This window comes from Balaenoptera physalus (assembly GCF_965194825.1).
Source record: "Balaenoptera physalus genome assembly, chromosome: 17".
NCBI classification, from domain to species: domain Eukaryota; kingdom Metazoa; phylum Chordata; class Mammalia; order Artiodactyla; family Balaenopteridae; genus Balaenoptera; species Balaenoptera physalus.
In genome coordinates this window covers 56,978,104-57,001,551 of record NC_138895.1, presented here as the reverse complement: position 1 = coordinate 57,001,551, position 23,448 = coordinate 56,978,104, and the positions used below count along the sequence as shown (strand labels likewise).

Genomic DNA, 23,448 nt, shown 5'->3' with positions numbered 1-23,448 from the left:
TGCCTTTCATAAGACATCATTAATTTAAGGAATTCAAATGCTGAATATACAGGCCATAATTTAAAAATATGGCAATAGCAACACCACATTTAAAACTCTGCCCTTTCATAATTTCCCTTGGTGAGTAAAGGATGTGGAGTGTGCTTATTACTCCTATTACCCAGTTGATAGAGTCACTTTCACAAGGACTTACCAAGAACAGAAAGCCTTTTCTTTTACCACTGCCTACCCAAAGTAAACAGGAATCGTCCTAATCAGATACTTAAAGGTCTAATTCTAAGAAAAAGCTTTTGATGGGTTGGGGGAAGGGGTACAAAATAGGACACCTAATTTTTTAAATGGAAAATAAAAATGAAAAATTTGTGTAGCGCTGAAGTCATAGTATTTTAAAATATAGCATTTTTCTTGATTTGTGTTTAAATGTAATAAAAATAATAATAAATACAAATTTGTGATTTTCAAAATTAGCTAATTTTAGAAAACCACCTAAGATTGTGTGTCAACACTACTGACAACCAGTGCAATTTAGAATAAACCAAACTAACTTGTGTCAGAACAAATAAAAAGAAAGTTGGAAATATAAATCTATCACTTCAAATTTTACCTGACATGCAATTATTTTGTCTATTCTAGAATTATATGGCAATTTAACTGATTAAGCCGGAATCCTATTTTTCCCTCAAATCATGATTTAATTTTCTATTTCCCAAAAGGATAGTAACAAAATCACCTCTGCAATCACAAATAACATATGGATCACTAGCACAGACGAATTTAACAGAGTACCAAAGAAGCATTTATCTGGAAAATTACTGTGAGTAGGTTCACATTAAAGTTTTTCATGAGCATTAATCAAACTTGCCTGCCTCTACTGAACATGCTAAACCAATTACCTAATTGAACAGCAAGTAGTAGCCATATTTTGTTTCATTATTAAGTAGAAACAAAGACAGAAAGCAGTTCTTAAAATCTCATTTTCTCTAATTTTTAAATGCCTAGAAAAACATTACAATAAGGAATACTTATTATACACTTTATACTTGTTTATATGCCTAGACATATCATAAAGTTCTCAATTAGATCCCAGAGATTTATTACTAAAATGTCAATCTCTGAAAATTATACTTTTCCACATTAATCACAAATTCTGCATTTTTATTTTTCATATAGATTTTGCTTAAGTAAACTTTTTTCATAATTTCCTGATGGATCTTAAAGAAAACTAACGAGAAAACCACTCAAATAATAAAAAAATGCTTATCAAATTCAAAGGTCAATGATTTACCCATTGTGATAACTGGAGTAAGTTGGGCTAAAATTCACAAATTTACACAGTTTGTGGAAAATAATATGGGTGGACAAAGTAATAAGATAAATAAAATGGAGAAGTGGATAGATGAATCTCAGAAACATGCTGAGTGAAAGAAGCAATGCAGAAAAGAGTACATAATCTACGATCTCATTTATATATAAGGTTCTAGTACAGGCAAAACTAATTTATAGTGATGAAAATCAAATCAGTGCTAGTCTGCAGTGTGGAATGGGGCTGACTACTAAGTGGCAGAGGGGAACTTTCTGGGGTGATGGAAACTGTATGTCTTGAATGGGGTAGTGGTGAGAGAGGAGTATACATTTGTCAAAACTCAACTGTACACTTAAAATGTGTGCATGTTATTGTATGTAAACTATACCTCAATAAAGTAGATAAAAAGAAAAAGGCAAAATAAACAAAAACAGAAGGATGGAACTATGGAGTTATACAAAAGTGTAATAAATTGCCAAATGACCACATATTTCTCTTCCGATTGAGAGGTGAAATATTATATCCCCTGTATCTGGGTTCACCATGCGACTTGTTTTGCTCAATGGAACGTTAGCAATATGTGACACAACCAGAGGCTCAGAACACCCTTGGGCACTGGAGTTTGCCTGTTTGTTGCTCTTGGAACCCTGAAACCATCGTGTGAATAAGTCCAAGTTAGCTTGCCAAATGAGAAATACAAGGCCCAGCACCCCCAGCTGACAGAGAGCCAACCATCAGACGTTTAAGTGAGGCCATCAACCACTAGCATAGAGCAGAAAAAAAATAAGTCCACTATAGACCTGTAGAATTACTCAACTGAGTGCAAGCCTACATGATACCTACAGATTCATAAGCAAATAAGTCGTTATTTTAAACCACTATGCTAGCAAAAGGCAATAGATACAAGTATTTATGAAATCTGATTCACATGAAGAAAACCACCAACTTCTGTAGAAAAAGCGTAGAGATGAAAATTTCAAATGCACCAAAAGATTTTATTTAAAACCCGTTACTGGGACTTCCCTGGTGGTCCAGTGGTTAAGACTCTGTGCTTCTATTGCAGGCGGCACGGGTTTGGTCCCTGGTTAGGAAACTAAGATCCTGCATGCTGTGCGGCGCAGCCAAACAAAAACAAAAACAAACAAAAAAAGTGTTACTAGTGTCTAGAGGCAAAAATAAATTTTGCATGATGGGTGATTCCTAATTGAGAGGTATTTTAGGCTGCTATACAGAAACCTGACATTATCAACTGAGAGATGTTATCTTTTTGGAGTGGTATCCAAGATGACAGAAACTTACAAAAATTCCTTATACTATCCTTTCCCTTAGAGTCAAGAAAAGGCAAATCATACCTTCAGGAAAGATGTGTAAAACATCACTGGGTACTATGGAGTTTATGGTGCCAAAGTCAAAGACTGAAGAGCACAGATGATATTATCAGAGCTCTTTCCAAAAAACACTGAGACTTTACAAAATAAGTCTATGAAAAGAGAATGGATCTAATAAGACAATTTTTAAAAATTTGTTTAAAGAGAATGGCAGGGAGGGAAAATATTACTAACGAATAGGGTTTGGATATATGAACAATGGCTTAAAATATCGAAATGATGGATTCATGTCTAATGGTAAAGTGCATCTCATATGGCAGGGAAGGGCATGCTTGCCTGGTCTTGCATTACTGAAGAGACAGTGAAAAAGAGGAAAAACAAACAAACAAACAAAATGAAACTCTAAATTTAGTTACTATGGAGAGCTTTGGGTCTGAAATGAAAAGGGAAACAAGTGAGGGTAGGATATCACTTGTTCACATGAGAAAATAACTAAGAAGGGAGTTGGAAACTATAATTACAGTTTTAGAAACATTTATACCTGACATCTCTTTATAAAGGCAGTATATTGTGGCCATTAAGAGCATCAAACTTGGAGTCAGGCTGCCTAGGTTTGAGAACTGCTCTGTCATTAACCAGTTATATCACCTTGGAGAAAGTTATTTAATCTTTCATGCCTTAATTTCCTCATTTGTAAACAGGAAAAGTACCTACCTTATAAAAAATTTTCTGTTTGCTATTATAACTGTTATTGTTGTTACTGTTATTGTAATTGCAATAAAAATAGACATAATAAAGTGAACTTACAGCATGCAATTAGTAAACACAATATAATGTGTATTACTGTGATATGGTAAAAAGTATGTATCAACTCCTTTAATACTCAGAAAACTTTTATTACGTCCATCTTGCAAATGAAAAGCTAGGCCCAGAGATGGTATGTAATTTGTCCATGGCCACATGTCAGAGCCAAACTTGGAAGCCAGACAATACAGCTCGAGCATCTGTGTTCTCTCTCAACTATTATAAGGTAGCAGCTTCCATAGAATGGGACTCATGACAGAATACAGATATAGAAACACTGGAAAGCTACGTAGGGGGGAAACAGACCTCTATTTTCACATCATACATAAAAATCAGTTCCAAATGGATTGTGGATCTAAATGTGAAAAGTAGAAGAAAAAAACCTCCAAAGACACACAAGATTATCTTTATGACCATCAGCAGCAAATGATTTCTTAAACAGAACATCAAAGCACAAACCATAAAGGAAATGAACGATTAGGGTGAAGATAATCTTCAAAACTTTCTTCACCAAAATCATTTGAGAGTGATTGCAACTAAGGAGTTAAAAAGATCTGCTACACATATAATGAACAAAGGGCCCATAATCAAAAAACTAAAAAACAAAATAAAAAGTCATAAACCAATGAAAAACATAGACTTCATGAAAGAAGATATCCAAACAGCCAATAAACATATGAAAAAGTGTTCAACCTCACTGGTCATCAGGGAGATACAAAATAAAACCATGAAGATACCACTACACATACCCAGAATGACTATAATAACAAAAACTGACAGAAGGACGTGTTGGTGAAAATGTGGAACTATGAGAACTCTCAAACACTGCTGGTGGGACTATAAACAAGTAATCTGGAAAACCAGCTTTATCTACTTCAGTTAGATATATGTACATCCTATGATCCAGTATTTCCACTCAAAGGTATACACCCCTAAGAAGTATATGTACATATACACCAAGAGACTTGTACAGCAATATCAGTGTAGTATTATTCATAATAGCCCCAAACAGGAAATAATCCAACATCTATCAACAAGTGAAAAAGGGGTTTCCCTGGTGGCACAGTGGTTGAGAATCCGCCTGTCAATGCAGGGGACACGGGTTCGAGCCCTGGTCCGGGAAGATCCCACATGCCGCGGAGCAACTAAGCCCATGCGCCACAATTACTGAGCCTGTGCTCTAGAGCCCACGAGCCACAACTACTGAGCCTGCGTGCTGCAACTACTGAAGCCCGTGTGCCTGGAGTCCGTGCTCCGCAACAAGAAAAGCCACCACAATGAGAAGCCCGCGCACTGCAAAGAAGAGTAGCCCCCGCTCGCCACAATTAGAGAAAGCCCGTGAGCAGTGATGAAGACACAACACAGCCAAATATAATAAATAAAATAAATTTTTTAAAAAAACTGAATAAATTATAGTATGTTCATATAATAGACTACAGTACAATGAAAATGAATGAACTACAGACTTAAACAAAGATAAAACTCATAAATCATGAAACAGGCCAGACAAAAATAAATACATACTGTATGATTCTATAAAGTTCAAAAAAAAAAGCCAAAACTATGGGATTATAAATTTGTACTTTTGAGGGGAATACAAGGAGTAGAATTTGAAAGAAGGTACCAGGAAGGTTTTGGGGTGCTATAATGTTTCTATTTATTGACCTGGTTACATTTACTTGTATAATTCATTGGAATGTATCTTTGTGACTTGGGTTCATTTTTCTATGTATAATTTAATAAAAATTGATTTTAGAAATATAGTCATGCCATGTCAAAAAAAGCACTCTCTGAGCAGCTGGTTGTTTCTCAAAAATATCTTAAAAACAATGATGTAGTTTGCATACTATTATTTTCATATTATCCAAGTCTTATTTTTAAATCACAAACTACCCCTCCCTCCCTCGCAACCCCCAACCCCCAAGCCTACTCTGTGTGGAACCCCTCGAGCCATCTCAAACTCCATTTGAAGAAGCACAGCCTAGCTAATATTTATAAATATTCTGACTTGCAATATGCCAACAGAACTAACATTCTCTATTATATATAATAAAACTACACAAAAGTGACTAAATCGTGTGATCACAGGGCACTGAATTGTTTTAATCTCCCCAACCAGGAGTACAAAAACAAAGAAACAAATAGCACCAAAACCAAGACCAAAATAAGAGGAAACAAACCCAACAAAGACATCTTTCAAAAAAAACTATATTGCAGGCAATCCTTCAAAATCCTAGAAGGTTGTTATACCACCAGCAGTAGCAGGACCTACAAAAGCTCAACAGCTATGTGGTAGGCACTACAGGATGTAAAAGAGGGCAACCTACTACTCTATAGGCCACAAAAGTAAAAAAAAGTATGAACTGATGCATCTGCAAATGGCTTGCAAAACTAGGACAGTCTCAGGCTCCAAATCAAAGTATAAAAAACTGTATGCAAACGTGACATTAAACAAATCTAATAGTCTAAGACCTCAAAATCTCTGAATTATCCAGCAAACACCCTCTTCCAAAAGGAAAAAAACCTCACACTGAAAGAAAACTACAGAAACTGAAACCAAATTTAACAGGGCAGAAACACGGGGGTTAAGAGGGAGAGATGGTTCAGATAAGGGGAGAAGGGGAGGGTGGGAGGTAGTGATGCCCAGAGGCAGAAAATCCCAGAAGAAAAAACAACAACAACAAAATGTAACATTTAAAACTAAGAACACCACCTCAAAATTCAAGATCTGTAGACCCATAGGGGTAGAACACAGAGAGGCCTGCAGCCAGAAAAATCATTCTGAACCTGACCTAGTTCTAAGAAAGACTGGATATATAGAGAGGTCATATTTGAGTTCTCTGCAACAAAGAAGAGGAAACATATAAAGGTCAAGCTGGGAAAGTTATGCTGTTCGATCTCTGACTCCCCTAAGATGGTAAAAACCACCTCCTAACAGCCCAGAAAAACTATCTTATTTAAATGCAGAGAACAGAAATAAAAGAATTAACTCCATAAAAAAATTATTACCAGAAAAAAAAGAAGAGAATAAAATACAGAAAATGACAGAAGGATTTGAAAAAAAAAAAGAATGATAAAAGGAAGTGCCAAAGGAGAGCCAATAAACTTATAGTTGGAGACCTGAAAAAGAAAACTTAAGGAATCAAGCAAAAAAAATTCAAAATCATAATTCTAAAAGCAACTTTTCTCAAATTAAAAGAGGACTGAATGCAAATATTAAAAAGGTCTACAGTGTATTTGGGAAGACTGACCCAAGAATATCAACAAAACATTATCATAGTGAAACTATTGGATTTTAAAGATAAAGAAAAAATTCCTTTGGGCAACCAGACAAAAAGTGCAAGTCACTTATTAGAGAAAGAAAATCAGGATGGCATGAAACTTGTTGACAGCAATATTTTATCCTAAAAAAGAAAAAAAACAAAAAAAGGAACAATATGTTTAATACTTAGGTAAATGTATTTAATAGCAAAGGATGTATAAAAAAGTCAAATTGTCCTTCAAATATAAAGACTATAGACGGATAAGTTACAAACATGAAAGATGTAAGAAGATGAGTTTCTCCATGAGTCTTTTCTGAAGAATCTCCTAGGGATGAGCTTCAGTAAACTAAAAAATGAGGGGAGATGTTTCAGATAAGGTCTGACTGTAAACAGAGTACATAAACTTTGTTATATAGTCTTGTTAGTTTACTTTTAGGATTTTCTTCCTCTTTTTTTTATTATTTGAGATATCTCTGATTAATAATACACTCACATACCCAATCTGCCTCTGAAATGCATCATGAAATTTATCCTTTCTGGATTTTTACAATTACTTTTTTTTATTTGCCAAATGTAGAACTACTGAGATGATAAGGCTCATTATGGGATAATAGTAACAGACTCCTTTTGAGGAAAAAAAAAAAAGGATCCTACAAGTTAATTCTACACAGTTAAAACATTTGATAAAGACCCAAAAGCACAAAAGTTCAATGATAGACACCTAGCTTTTGTAGTTTGTAGAAACATAAACAACAACTAAGAAATACATTAACTGACCTATGTCATAATATAAAATTATCAATACTAACCTGATAAGCTCTGTTTATTTGACTAGCTGCCCAACTAGCATACTTCATGTTGTCCTTTTTTGTTTTTGCACTTGCTTTTGGATTAGAAGCAATATGACTTGCAGACTAAGAACAAAAAAGAAACATCAAAAACAGTACTCCTTTGATGTAGCCAAGACAATCAAAAACATGTAAGGGTCATAATTGCAACGGGCTGATAATAAAGAGTTTTTAAAAACTGTACCAACACAATTTTTAAAATAAAATAAAGCTGAATGAAATTAGTGTTTACAAATGAAAATATATTTTAAAATGGAGAATAATCCAAGGTAGTAGCAAGAGAAAGGATATCTTAAATAACATCTAAAATTATTTTATTAGTTATCTACCACAGCCCTTGAAGGTAAAATTCCATCATCACTTAAATACTGTAGGATATTACTGGTGCTATTTCTTATTACTGAATTACTTCAACTTTTCTATGTCAGAATTATAGAATTACTGAATATTAATATAAGGAACCTCAAAAATAATTTAGTCTAACTTCCTACATTAACAGGTGAAAAAAAAATTAAGTCCAATAGGAGTGAATTGACTTAACCAAAGTAAGTTAACGAAAGTCTTAGAAGTAGAAAGAGATCATCACTTCCAACCTATTTCTCTTTTCACTACACCGAGAGTTTCCAAACTATGTTCCATAGAACCAATTAGAGCCATCATCTCCTTTTTAAAGATGTGTTTAAACAAGGGATTGTTAAACTGGGATCCATGCAAGAATCTGTAGACCCTCAAAATCATATTCTTATTTTTAATTGTATGTATTTCTGAGGAGAGAAAGATACAAATTTTATCTTATGCTTAAATATATCTTATTCTTAAGAATCTCTGTCCATGTGGTTTCTTTTATGCCTAGCCTGTGTTATATGCTTTTTCCTTCTGTCTCCTCCTCTGCCACTAAGGAATTTATATGCCAAAATCTGCTTGCAGTAGTTAAGAGAATGACTCTGGAGTCAACTGCCTGAGCTGGAATCCCAGCTCAATCATTTAGTAGCTCTGTGTCCATCCTTGGGCAAATTAATCAGAACCCTCTGTGTCTTAGTTTCATTTTCTGTGAAATGGTAGCAGTAATAGTACCTTCTCAAATAGCTGATGTAAAGATGTAATGATTTAAAATAAAAAAGAGAGGTCATAACAACACCTGACACATAAAGTGCTATGTATTTTTACTATTATTAATAATTTATTTTTTAAAATAGTATTTATTTGGTAAAAGAGACACTGCTACCACACTGTACCTACAAGCTGCTACAATTGGCACTGGTAGAATCCAGAAAAAAATTTTTGAAATCCCTTTAATCTGTTTTCTAATTATATTTTGCCATTTCTTTGCTGAAAATTATTTCATTTACGTTTCTTCCTGCCTCCATTTCTGCAATCAATTCTTTTCACTGAGCTCCAACAAAATAGTCATCCAAAAGTCCATGAAAAGACTAGGATAAAATAAAATTTCAAAGAACTGGCGTATTAAAGAAGTTTATTTTTCTAGTCATTCTGACTGTAGAAAGGAGCTCATTTTATATAAATTTGAAGTTCATTAAATTCTTCCTCTATTTCCCATAGCTCTTGTTAACTGACTTTTTCTAAGCTCATCATTTAGCATACATAAACAAAAGAAATATTTAATTACATGCGTACCACAAACTGTTTTTCTATACCATAAAAAAGTTTTAATTTGGCATTAGAGATTTTATTTCTAATATGTCTTTTATAAACATAGTTTAAAAATATCTCATACAATTATAATTTAAGGTAAGAAATAAAATGTTGGGCATGAACCCAAGAATAACAAAACAATTAAGAAATACATAATATAGCTTTGTATCTGTTACTATTTAATTTCATAAAGGCAGATTTAAATTCTGATAGAGTAAAAGATAATTGACAATGAAATGTCAGATAGCTGGGATATATTAACATTCAAAAATATAACCGCCTTACAACCTATTGCTCATAATTAACTAGAGGAAAAAAATCATATGCTTATCAATGAAATACAAAAAAAAAAAAAAAGAGGGAAGTGATTAACTGGGACGGTTAATGGACTTTAAATGACATTTCATAAAATAACATTAAACATGCACCTCAACTCACCATGTAAAGTCCAAACAAAGCTCTCATATTTCTGTTGTTCAGTTTCAATGCCTGCGCAAAATACTTTCTTGAAAGTTCAAGATTTTCAAGTCCACCTTGGGTATATTTAACCTGTTAAAAATTACGGAGTGCTGAAACCTGTTTATTTTACTACTTTGAAATATAGCATGTTTCATCATACCATAGGCATTAGTAATTGAAACAGATATTCTGTAAACAAAGGCAAGATGTTAAAAGAATTCATCTTAAAGCTGTTCAAGCTAATCTAAACTTTAAAGCATAACATACCCTCCAGAATCATTATATTCTATGAACATTAAGATCACTGAGTTTTTAAAATAAAAAAATGCTGCCAATATAAGAAAGCCAGTATAATTTCTATTTCAACTGCCTTCCAAATGCTTCACAACTTTATTTTCTATTACTAGCATTATAAATCTAGACTTCATACTGAATTGTCCTTTCCTAGTTGCACTGACATTCCTTAATAATGAAGTCCTTTTAACCTTATAGGATTCAACTGTATTGCTATTCTTAACAGTTAATCAAATAAGAAAAAAAATTCCTACTTTCCAAAATACTGACCTTAATATGAATTTCCTAGAATATGGATGTAAAAATTTTAATCACTGTAAATGCCTTAAAGGCCATTAAATAGTGATAACTGTGACATAATTCATAATCAGGAAAGAATACAGTACGCAATTAAAAAAATATAAAGAACGCCACTATTTTAAATAAGTACATTTAACTGAAAAGTCAGTATTTCCATTATAGTATTAAAAATTTTAAAATTTTACTCCCACAAATCAATTTTCATCACATCTTACATATTTATATACTTGCCTAACATTAAGGACATATTCTTAGTTCCATAATAATACCCAAAACCAACCAAAATAAAATCACATACAATTGTTGTTTTTGAAAACACTTACTTCAGCATACTGCTGACAGTATAAGTGGTTGTGTGGATTAGTCATCATAAGCTCCTCTAAACAAAAGGCTGCTTTAGCATAGCTGAAAAACATCAAGGAGTTAATTTTAAAAGTCATAAATTTTATGTCAGTTACACCTTAAAATAATTTAAAAAACAATTTTAGTGATATTACACATTTTATTCCCAAAATATTTTAAATACCTTTATTAATAAAGTACTTATCTTGAATTCATAAATACGAATATCATATTCTTTAATGAAATGAATAAACAGAAGCTTAAATCCTAAAGCAGCCTGTGAACTATCAAGATATTACATTTTTCTTTTTTTCTTATTTATGTATGTATGTATGTATGTATGTATGTATGTATGGCTGCGCTGGGTCTTCATTGAAGTGCGCGGGCTTTCTCTATTTGCACCAAGCAGGTGTTACGCGGTGCGCGGGCTTCTCATTGCAGTGGCTTCTCTTGTTGCGGAGCATGGGCTCTAGGCAGTTGTGCCACGTGGCCTCAGCAGTTGTGGCTTACGGGCTCTAGAGCACAGGCTCAGTAGTTGTGGCGCACAGGCTTAGTTGCCCCACGGCATGAGGGATCTTCCCAGTCCAGGGCTCGAACCCGTGTCCCCTGCATTGGCAGGTGGATTCTTAACCACTGTTCCACCAGGGAAGTCCCAAGATATTAAATTTTTAAAACTGGGTCACTAGGATGACATCCAAACATAATTAAACAACACAGGCTTCAAGATCTTGGATCAGGTTACATATAAAATAAGTTCTGCAAGTCCACTGATCATTTAATAAAATATTCAAATAGCTAAAGTGTAATGAGGAAATAAACATTAAATATTCTCTATTCACTAAAAATCCTTTACAGACATATCCCACATATTCTATTACAAAGACTTTTCATTATTTAAGGTTACTGTCAAATACAAAATTATGATGAAGTTACGAATTTCTAAACCCATGAAAAACAGATCAAGTTAGTGGTTTTGATATGCACTCTACTACTATTTAATCATGTGGTAGAGAAACAAAATCTTTACTGAAAACCTAAGGAGAAAACTGCTGCAAAGGGCTCTGGAAAAATAGTTTTATACCACATGACTATAATTCCCCTTAATGTATTTTATATGTTCAAGCCATGTGAATATCCCTCCTATTTACAGGAAATTGTAAACAACACAGGTGTTGTAAGATTTAGTCCCAGTGAAGAGGTTATGACATTACAACAGAAAAAGGCTACCTACAGTTATTTTTGACATTTGTCACCAATATACAAAGGTATCTATTTTACACTAATGTCTGACATACTTAGTTTTCAAAATATATACATTGCAGTTTCAAACATGTGAAATACTGACTAATAATAGCTAACTTTTATTAGGTGCTCATTATGTATCATGCACCTCTCTAGGTGTGTTACAAATATTAATTCATTTAATCCCACCAAAACCCTAGGAAGTAGGCAGACAGCCTACACTCTTAACCACCATGCATACTACCTATATACACTACACATCAGGATGAAAAATGGAGGTGGTGATGGTAGTGATGAATATGTCAACGGTAACATAAAAACAGGTACAGCAATCAAACCCAAAGGGCCAGAGGAACCAAAAACACCCTGCAGATTAGCCCAAAATCACAGCATTTTAAATATATGAAGGACCTTATATATAATTCTCATCAAAGATCATGCTGCTATTTAGCCCTTTTCATATTTATGCCCAAAACCTAGTATTGGTTCTTGACATATGATAGCTATATAATGAATGACTGAACAAATGACTGAATAAATGTCTAGAACAAAAGTATTGTGACTACCTATCTGATATTTATTCATCATTGTGTAGAAGGGGAAGTCGTCTATACTTTAAACACCCAGCTTCATCAGAAAGATAGTTCCCTTCTAAATGTGTTCCTTTATGGTAACGCCAAAAATTCATATTAATGCTAAGAATAAGTGTTCTTAGAGATTTAAATGGGTTGAGCAAAATAGTGACTCTGATTCTTATACAGCATAATGTAAGATAAAATGGGCAGAGAGGAGTTTCTAATGAAAAATGAATGCCAAGATATTTTTCTCAAAAATTATTGAGTATCACATACAAGGAGGGGATACCTTCCCCCAATTTTACAAAATATAAAATCAAATTAATTTTGTGGATAAAATATAGAATCAAATAAACTTAGAGCTGGAAGGAGCGAGAAATGGTCTAATCCAGTTTTTCTCAGCCCGGGGTACACAAGAGTATTAAGCCATACAAAAGTGATTTGAGTGATGATTATTTTCTCAGTTCTCCCAAGATGGTACATAGCCAATACCACTGCAGATATATAAAGAAATTAATTCATTATATACAACTCATGAGACTAAGATTTAGAGAAGTAAAAATAATTGGAATCCATTTAAAATAGAATAACCACTATTATTACTACATTAGAGTCAGTAACTAGTTTTTGAAGTTCTTCTCTTCCTCACAAAAGCGTATGTATAGGTTACAGTATTTGTTCCTTGATTGCTTTATCAACATTATGATTTTTCCTTACAGGATTCTGATAATTCCCTTTGTTATAGAATTTTATATAGTAAGGCTGTACCTACAATAATCACAATCATAATCAATCTATACTAACTGCTCCTTGCTGATATAACATCTAGTTTTAACTACAAATCAAGTAAAAAATTCAGTATCTTTGTTTAAAATACATATTTTTGTTTATAATATGTACTGTTGGGGTTAAGGTATAAATCATGACTAATTTTTTATACTTAGAGCAAGTGTCTCAATGTGATCAACTGGTGTGACATATACCACTAGAATAACTGTATCTAGAATTTATAAATCAGAAGCAAATTTAAATAAAAATAACTTAAAGACATAAAAAAGTATGTGGCAGAATTCTATATCCCCTTTTCTCTCTATAAAATCACTGAATAGACTTATATGAACAGTCTACTGTGGAAATTTATTTGGAGTAAAAAAGTCTACATCTAGATTAGCAATGCTGCCTGTGACTTACTATAACTATTAATATGAAGAAAAGAATGTCAAAATATTAAATATATCAAGCAATTCCTAAATTGGTACATTTTTGCCACTGGGTCCACAAAACTGTGGTAAACTGACATTCCACAGTAACTTACTACTTGTACCAACAATACCCTACCGAAGACAATGACTTGCTCAAACAAGTTAAATGAATTAAGTGAACATTCTGATTTTCACACAGTTTCAAAAAATCTGAAGACATTTATTTCCATTCACCGTAAATCTGAATATTCCTTCTGTGTTCAATTAGAAAAAATAAACGGACATTGTGTAAGTAACTAGCTTCGAGACCAAAAAGAGTTTTGTAATGCAAGATAAAAGGGTAGGCAGAATGTAAGTATCATTTCCCATGAAAAGAAACTATTTTTCAGGTGCTTTTCTGTCTTTGTATCTCTTGATTTCTTGGGATTCTTCAGTTCATTTCTCTTAAATGTACATCCAACTCTATCTCAATGAACTCTTCAGAGACCCAAAACAAAGCAAAACTGAATGTGGCTATTACAAGGTGAGGTAAATAATAATAAATTTAATGATAGGTTAAAAATAAAGTATAACCTATTGGAGAGCTAAATATAGAAATATTACAAATACATGCAAAAAAGTAAAATTGATAAAGAAGTAGAAGAAAAACACAGAGGTGATATATTTATATAGTTCTTAGAGGATAGAAAACCTGAAAGTAATATAAATTGATATACTGACCATCTGAAAATATAAAGTTTCTATAAGTTAAAAAAATCAATATTAAAGAGACATAATAAACAAGGATATATTCTAGACAGGACAAAGGCTCATATCATTTATATAAAGAGCTCTTAAAAAAAGTGTAACCAATTTTCACTTATCACAATTTGCAAAGATTAGAAAGAACAGTAGCACCCAGTGTTAAGTGGACATTCTAATAATTGCTGATGTGAGAGTAAATTGACACTACCTTTCTAGTGCACATCTAGGAATGATTTATCAAAACCACTGAAAATGTGCATATCATTTAATCAAGTAATTCTATTTCTAAGAATTTAGCCCAAGGAAAAATTTAAATAAAGATAATCATTATATGCATGTGTAACTGAATCACTTTGCTGTATACCTGAAACTAACACAACACTGTAAATTAACTATACTTCAATAAAAACAAAAACAAAACCCAAAAAACAAACAAACAAAACAATACTGAGCCTCCAATCTATGAATTTGGTATTATTTAGGTGTTCTTTAATTTCTTTAATTAATATTTTATAGTTTCCAGCATACAAATAATTTACATTTAAAAAACTTTATAAATGTTGACTTTAATAAAACAATGAAAAATAGAAACATTACCATTTAACCAAATACACTACCACTCTTACATACATAAGAGAAAGCTAAGTATATTTATATATATGATCATACAAGCATCCAAACATGATTCAGGAAATAACTCCCTAACAAAAAACAGAGAATCTGATAGCCAGCATATATAATAGAGAAATGAAAAATGCTTCCCAGAATACAGTACACATTCATTAAGTTGACATTTTATTTTCGCCCCCACTTTTATTAGAATTACACAGATAATACATTAACTCTATTTCACATACATATATTCCCCTGAGCAAAGGCAAGAGACAAGTATCTTCATTCGATACTATTTCCTATGTCAGCTATTTGTCCTATGAGAATGAGGTTAAGTATTCTAAGTATTCGTGCACAGTAAGAATATGTGCATGAGAATCTGATTCTGTTCTCTCAAAAGGAAGGAAAGAAACAATGTGATATACTTCAGACTCCTCACTAAGAAAAAAGGGGAAAAAAAGCCTGCCTCTAGATAGAGGTTAGCGTTAATGCTGTGATATTAGAAAACTTGCACTAAGACTGGGCTAATCCTCTCACACTGGGATTTCCTCCTGTCACTGCAATAAAAAAAAGCTAACAAAAACATTAAATATCCAATAAGCAAGTTCCTACAGCATTCAACATTCTTGATTATTCTTGGTTTTTTACCCAGGCAACAGAATGCTTCTACTTTGGAAGAGTTGATTCTCTTAGCACTAAGGCTAATAAATGCATACAACTGACAGAATTTTTAAACAGCAGGGAGTATAATACTCTTTGTATGTAAGAACAATTTAAATTCTAAAAATTCACAATTTTGATTCACTAAAAATAACCTTAGCTCAGCACATACATGCCTTTCTAACTCCAAAGAATGCCATCTGTATTTGAAAGAAAACTCATTTCCCAAACAAAAATAATTTAGCAAAACACAAATGACCTACTTAAAGTAATTCACATATTATAACCAACAAACTGTTGATTTGTTTTCCTTCATTTATTATTTTGCTAATTTAAAATGACGTGATTCATACCTCTCACCAACCCTTCAGAAACTACTATGCCTTCTGAACTTATATAGTGATGAAAATTGCATTCCTTAACGAAATTTTATGTGTTAACGACTTACTCATGTTCATTGATATAAAGTTCTGCAAGTTCATGCCAGGCTTCTTGGTCTCCAACAAATCTGGTGCGAGGAAAGGGAAAAAAAGTAAGTGTGTAGATATTCTATAAATGAACAGCATGGAGGCAAAAAGGAAAATCAAATGCAAATTCCATTTTAATTAAAAAAGATTTATCAGAATAACAAAACACAATCCTCTTGTAAGACACTCACTGTTCCAGATACTCATTCAGTTCCCGAATGGCCTCCACATTTTTCCCCTGGGCTTTTCGAATGGCAATCTTACGCTTTCTTGCAGCCTGTGGGTTGACATTAATAAAGGATTAGACCCTCATGATTCCCTGGGTTTTTGTAAAGAGGTAATTTGACTGTGCAAATTATTATCTCAATGCCAGTGAAATTCCATTGTAGAACTACTGCTTAGTGGGAGTTTATAAACATACCCCATGACATCCCACTGGGGAGTTCAAACATTCCTCTAACAATCACATGTGCTTTACTTTTGATGTACACAATGTATGCATCATTTCATTCAAATAAATAACCATCCAGATTCTGATAATTACAAGCCAGCAGGGAATCCTAATCTTTATCCAGCCTAAAGTCCTTTACTCTGTCTCATTCATAAGATCTGTATCTTAAGAGATAGAGGGATAGCGGAGATTAGAAAATAATCTTACTGTGGCCACTTGAATGTCATTATACAAATATGGCTTCAAATAACTTTTTTCACAATTTCAAGAGAAAAATCTACCTAAGAGTCTTTCAAAAGAATAATATAGGTCCTGAAAGAAATATTTTATAATAGACAAAACATTTAAAACCTGCAACTTAAAGCTTTTTAAATATAAATATAAAAATCAATGCCATTTATTTATACATTCATCAAATATGTAACAAACATCTGTTGTTTGCCAGGTACTGTGCTGGACAATGAAAATATAAGGATAAAAAAAAGGAACAGATAATTCCTTGCAGGAGCTCAGTCTGATAAGAGAAAGAGACATCAAATAAAAAGACAATAATAGAGATATCTAAGATGTTGTGGCAACACGGAGGTGATCCTAACAAGGCTGTGGCAGATGGGAGGAAGTGGAAGGACAGGAAGCAAAGAGCGTCCCAGATGTGATACCTGTGCTGAAAGAGAACGTGCAAGTAGACATTAAGAAAGCAGAAAAGAAAGCTGTGTGGAGGGACGATACTGCATAGTAGGAGAACAAAGGAGCAAAGGCATAGGAGACAGCAGCATTGTGTATAATCAAGACTATATGTTTGGGGCTGAAGTGACCAGAGGGCTCTGTGTGAATTATTAAATTTACATCCCCTCCATCTCTGTTTAATTAAATGCAGAAGACTAAACAATAAAACACACTATAATCAGGGCTAGGTTAGGCTTATTAATTATGAACATGATTGTCATTGTTTTAAGTAAAACACACTCCACAAGATACAGACAAGGGAAGTACTGTAAAATGAATGGGGCCTCTTTAGACCAAAGGAGCTATCTGTCCTGGGGTGGAAAAGGTGGGTTTTGCTCTGAAAAACTGAAAGTCAAAAAATCAGAGCGAATCAAGAGACTCCCAATAAATATGACCAAAAGCAATATTTATAAAAATAGTGATAACAGTATTTCGGTAATGAAAGAATGACACATCTGTTAAAAATGTATATCCCTGATTACATGGCTCATGCTGAATGCCGACCAGAACACCTGCCACACAGCAGGAACTCAAATATTTTTGGAATAACTTCACTATGCACAACAATGAAAGCGCCAAAATAAATGTAAAGTTTAAATCTCAAGAATTCAGAAGGAAAGTAAAAGTAAAGCTCTAAAAGTAACTCAATCCTAAAGCCTTTAGGAAGAATATTAGACTTCAAATGTATGCCTTATTCCAAGTCCTTCTGAAAATAGGTGAGGATTAAATTAACATAATTAAGAAACTAACTTCTTTGGGGCATATATTATCTAATTTCACCAGTCCAACAGAATTTGAAACATTTTTGTTTATTCATTTCATTTTTGATGACACTACTTCTTCCACAGGCAGTATGTTAGAGCGGAGAGTCTAGGTTTTGAAATAAAAAAGACAAGGAACTGAATCCCAACTCTTGTCACTTATGAGCTTTCTAACCAAGAGCAAATCATCTGACCTGCCCAAACTTCAGTAATACCACCAATCTCCAAGTAGCAAAGTGAAGTATCTAACACAGTACATAGCATATAACAGTATTGAATAAATGTTATCTTCCTTCTTTTTTACCTTTGGTCTATGCTTAATATATATGCGTTAAACCTTGCCAAAAGCTCTACCTATGAGATCTTTAAAGAACTGGCACAGGCTTGCTTAGTTTAATATTGATATATTGCCCCAATCCTTACATGATTTGTATCAGCTGAAATGAGATATTGCAGTGAAACTTGTTGAAAATACTGCATTCAAATGCCACAAATAAGAGACAAAAAGTCAAAGTACAAACATGAATAGCAAATAATACCTCTACAGTCATAGTAAGAATGTGGTACGAACACTGTAATGGACACCATTATTCACAAAATGAGTTTCGTTTTTTAAAAAACACCTGTCTAATATTAACTCATTTTCTCATTGATTTGACAAGAGAATCATGTCTCTACTGTTGAGCAAACACCAAAATTTTTAGGTCAGCAGCATTTTGCAGAATACAGTTTATAAAGCACTGCTAGTGTTTCAAAGATAATTAATCTTTAAAAATGCCTTTTAAAAAAATAATCCTTTTGTAAATAATGAAAAACAGAGGTTTAAACAACCTAAATGCATCAAAAGAGGTAGGATGAGAAGCAGGATCTCAAATTTCTGATTCCCATTCTAGATTCATTGTTAAGAGTTCCTGAAACTGAAATATTACAAATTAATTTGTTACTATTATTTTGAATTATGTATATTTGTAGTAGGTGGAATGCCATAATTTTATAATAATGTAAAACAGAAATTCAGTATTAACTTTGTAATAGCCTATTTTAAAAACTAAGAGTTTTCCACCTAACAAACACTTCAGTGAAGTATAAGCAAAGATTTTAAACATAAGGTTTTACTAATCAATCTGTGAAACATGCCCCAAAATCTCTACTATAATAAGCAATACTTTGCTTAACCATGTAAGACCTAAGATAATAGTAACTTACCTCCTAATATTATAAGGTTTAAAACACACTTTTAAGAGGTAACCAACTATGCAAAGCCAGTCTTCCTAATGAAACTATACATGACAGCTTAAAGAAAAAACTATATGGCAATCACTATCACACAGGCAACAATGTATCATTAAGTCACATACAACAGCCCTCTACAGAAAAATACTACCACATTCTGGCACAAAAACCATGATCATTTTAAATGTGCATTAAGCAGGGATTTCATTTCCGGCCAAGATGTAGTAACAGGGAGCGGTTTTACCCTCCTGCCTGAGACCACGAAAGAACTGTACTATATATATATATATATATATATATAAAACGACCACTTTTAAGGCACAGGACGACAAGCAAAAAAGGAGAGTTGATCCCTGACAGGCAGAAACAAATGAGGTGGGCCCCATTTTTATTGCCCTGACTCACTGCTTTGAGAGAGTTTCAAGGGTGCTGTGCAAGAAAAGAAAACCAGGTTGAGCTGTGAGTTCATACGGAGCTCAGAGTCCAAGAAGATCAAAGAGGCTACAGTTCATGGGACAGAGTACAGGAGAAGAGAGAAAAATACAGAATAAAGACTCTAAAGAGATTCCCCTTGAATCTCAAGGGTTTCCCTCGAGTACTCAGGTTCGTACTGATCAGTGCATGTGTATGTGGAAACTACCACAGCCAAGGAAAGATCTACCAGAAACGTTTAGGGGAAAATGTGCCCAGAGCTCACACAGGGCTGGGAATAGTGTCCCTTCCTACCAGCCAGACTGGAAAACGCCATGATTCCTGGGGCAGTGGACAGACTACCCAGAAGGACATAATGGGGAATTAATTAGTCCCAGTATAAACACTGTTCTGGTCCTGTCTAACAAAGACCCAAAAGGATGAAACTGTTTGCAAGTAACTTAATTATATCCCACAAGAAAGCTCAAAGAATATATATAAGAATACAAAAATCAAAAGGGGCAAAGAGAACTTTAGAGCATGATGGTTTTGTTCATTATCTTGAGTGTGGTGATGGTTTCACAAATGTATACAAATGTCAAAACTTATCAAATTATACACCTTAAATATGTGCAGTCTATTCTACATCAATTATATGCCAAAACAGTTTTAAAAATAGCACTAATTAGACATTAAGTAGAGTCTTGACTATCAATTTCTATTTATATTTCTTTCTTATACTTTTTATCTTATAAAATATGCCAATGTTCTGAATTTTTCTAAATTTCTTGTTTAGATCAACCTTTGTAAAAGTCAGTTTAAGTCAAAAATGAAAACCGTTCCACATTTTACAAGCGATTTTAACAATGGAGTCAGAATTTCTATTATAAAATATGAAACTTCAAAACGTTCTTATGACCATAAATTTGGTACATGCCTCTGTATATGTACAAGGAGCTAGATAGCAATTTTTCCTGAAAGACATATCACATCTTAAAAAAAAATGAGGCCACGTAGGGAGAGAACCTAGAAAATGATTAAAGGATTAAGGTCTACCAGCAAAATACAACCTAGAACACCCCCTACCCCAGATGTTGGGACACAGAAACAGACCACTGGCCAACAAAGAGAAAGCAGAGTTCCATGTTCTTCTGCCTCCGAGGCTTATGCCATGACCCTGGGAAATATGGCATTCTAAAAGCATTTTCAGGGGCTTCCCTGGTGGCGCAGTGGTTGGGAATCCACCTGCCAATGTAGGGGACACGGGTTCGAGCACGGGAAGATCCCACGTGCCGCAGAGCAACTGGGCCCACGCATCACAGCTACTGACCCTGTGCTCTGCAGCCCGCAGGGTACAACTACTGAGCCCGCACGCCACGGCTGCTGAAGCCTGCACGCCTAAAGCCTGTGCTCTGCACACAACGAGAAGCCACTGCAATGAGAGGTCCGCGCACCGCACCGAAGAGTGGCCCCCACTTGCCGCAACTGGAGAAAGCCCGTGCACAGCAACGAAGACCCAACACAGCCAAAAATAAATAAATAAAATAAATTTATCTAAAAAAAATAAAAATAAAAATAAACCATCTTCACTCTTGGCACAGAGGCAATTACATCTAATTCCAAAATAAGACTTCAAATATTTGATATATCATAACAGGCAGTTCACAACTGGAGGCAAAATCTGATCTTTCTGAAATATGAAATTTAACTAAAAAGACAAGAATTATTGTACTTTCTTTCTGAAAGGCATTCATTCATTCAACAAGTATTTACTGAAGGCATATATGCTAGGCATTGTTGCATGCAATGGACATAATTTTTCCCTCAAAGAGCTTTCAAAGGATGAAAAGCCTACTTTTACTTTAAAAGCACGCAAACAAAAAACTGACCAGTGTTGGGGTAATCTAAGGGATAAAAAGCTAACAGTGAGCCTAATTCAATACTTGATTTTGATGAGCTGGTGATGAAGATTTTCATACTTCAGAGTTATCCTTCTAAAATAACATTCATATCTAAGTTTTCATCATTTGTGTACTTTTATTGCAAAATATACTTTCATCCAACCCCATCCTCTTTAATTCTACTTATCCTAGGTTTAGATCCCCATAATCTCTAGCCTAAGACAGAAGAGCCTCCAAATTACTATTTCATCTCTTTTCACCTCTTTCAAACCATCTCCCGTATTACTGACAAAGTTATCTCTAAAAAAAAATCTGGTGGAATTTTACTAATCAAAATTTGACTTCATTCTCCATTTTCGAAGAATAAAAATTAAAATTCTGGAGAGGATTAACCAAGATGGCGGAGTAGAAGGACGTGCTCTCACTCCCTCTTGCGAGAGCACCAGAATCACAACTGGCTGCTGGACAATCATTGACAGGAAGACCTGGACTTCACCAAGGAGGATACTCCACATCCAAGGACAGAGCAGAAGCCACAGTGAGATGGTAGGAGGGGCGCAATCAGAGTAAAATCAAATCCCATAACTGCTGGGTGGGTGACTCACAGACTGGCGAACACTTATACCACAGAGGTCCACCCACTGGAGTGAAGGTTCTGAGCCCCACGTCAGGCTTCCCAACCTGGGGGTCCGGCAACGGGAGGAGGAATTCCTAGAGAATCAGACTTTGAAGCCTAGTGGGAATTGATTGCAGGACTTCTACAGGACTGGGGGAAACAGAGACCCCACTCTTGGAGGGCACACACAAAGTAGTGTGCGCATAGGGACCCAGGGAAAGGAGCAGTGACCCTGGGGGAGACTGAACCAGACCTACCTGCTGGTGTTGGGAGGTCTCCTGCAGAGGCGGGGGGTGGCTCTGTTTCACCGTGGGGACAAGGACACTGGCAGCGGAGGTTCTGGGAAGTGCTCCTTGGCGTGAGCCCTCCCAGAGTCTGCCATTAACCCCACCAAAGAGCCCAGGTAGGCTCCAGTGTTGGGCTGCCTCAGGCAAAACAACCAACAGGGAGGGAACCCAGCCCCACCCATCAACAGTCAAGTGGATTAAGGTTTTACTGAGCTCTGACCGCCACAGCAGCAGTCAGCTCTACCCACCACCAGAGCCTCCCATCAAGCCTCTTAGATAGCCTCAACCACCAGAGGGCAGACAACAGAAGCAAGAAAAACTAAAATCCTGCAGCCTGTGGACCAAAAACCACAGTTACAGAAAGATAGACAAGATGAAAAGGCAGAGGGCTATGTACCAGATGAAGGAACAAGAAAAAACCCCAGAAAAACAACTAAATGAAGTGGAGATAGGCAACCTTCCAGAAAAAGAATTCAGAATAATGATAGTGAAGATGATCCAGGACCTCGGAATAAGAATGGAGGCAAAGATTGAGAAGATGCAAGAAATGATTAACAAAGACCTAGAAGAATTAAAGAACAAACAAACAGAGATGACCAATACAATAACTGAAATAAAAACTACACTAGAATGAATCAATAGCAGAATAACTGAGGCAGAAAAGCGGATAAGTGACCTGGAAGACAGAATGGTGGAATTCACTGCTGCGGAACAGACTAAAGAAAAAGAATGAAAAGAAATGAAGACAGCCTAAGAGACCTCTGGGACAACATTAAACGCAACAACATTCGCATTATAGGGGTCCCAGAGGGAGAAGAGAGAGAGAAAGAACCAGAGAAAATATTTGAAGAGATTTTAGTCGAAAACTTCCCTAACATGCGAAAGAAAATAGCCACCCAAGTCCAGGAAGCGCAGAGTCCCATACAGAATAAACCCAAGGAGAAACACGCCGAGACACATAGTAAT

General features: G+C 34.6%; 1 protein-coding gene across 6 annotated transcripts in view; it reads right to left on the bottom strand.

Annotated features, from left to right (window-relative positions):
• Positions 1–23,448, bottom strand: part of EMC2 (ER membrane protein complex subunit 2) — a 119,599-nt gene that overhangs the window by 67,572 nt on the left and 28,579 nt on the right. For all 6 annotated transcript variants that reach the window (XR_014255855.1, XR_014255856.1, XR_014255857.1 and 3 more), the window contains 5 exons: positions 16,288–16,373; positions 16,078–16,137; positions 10,576–10,657; positions 9,638–9,748; positions 7,508–7,612 (listed from right to left, as the gene is read on the bottom strand). Coding sequence is in view for 3 of the 6 variants with exons in the window: in XM_082434334.1 (XP_082290460.1) it covers positions 7,508–7,612; positions 9,638–9,748; positions 10,576–10,657; positions 16,078–16,137; positions 16,288–16,373 (444 nt within the window). In the remaining 3 variants the exon portion in view is untranslated. The remainder of the gene's footprint in view (positions 1–7,507; positions 7,613–9,637; positions 9,749–10,575; positions 10,658–16,077; positions 16,138–16,287; positions 16,374–23,448) is intronic.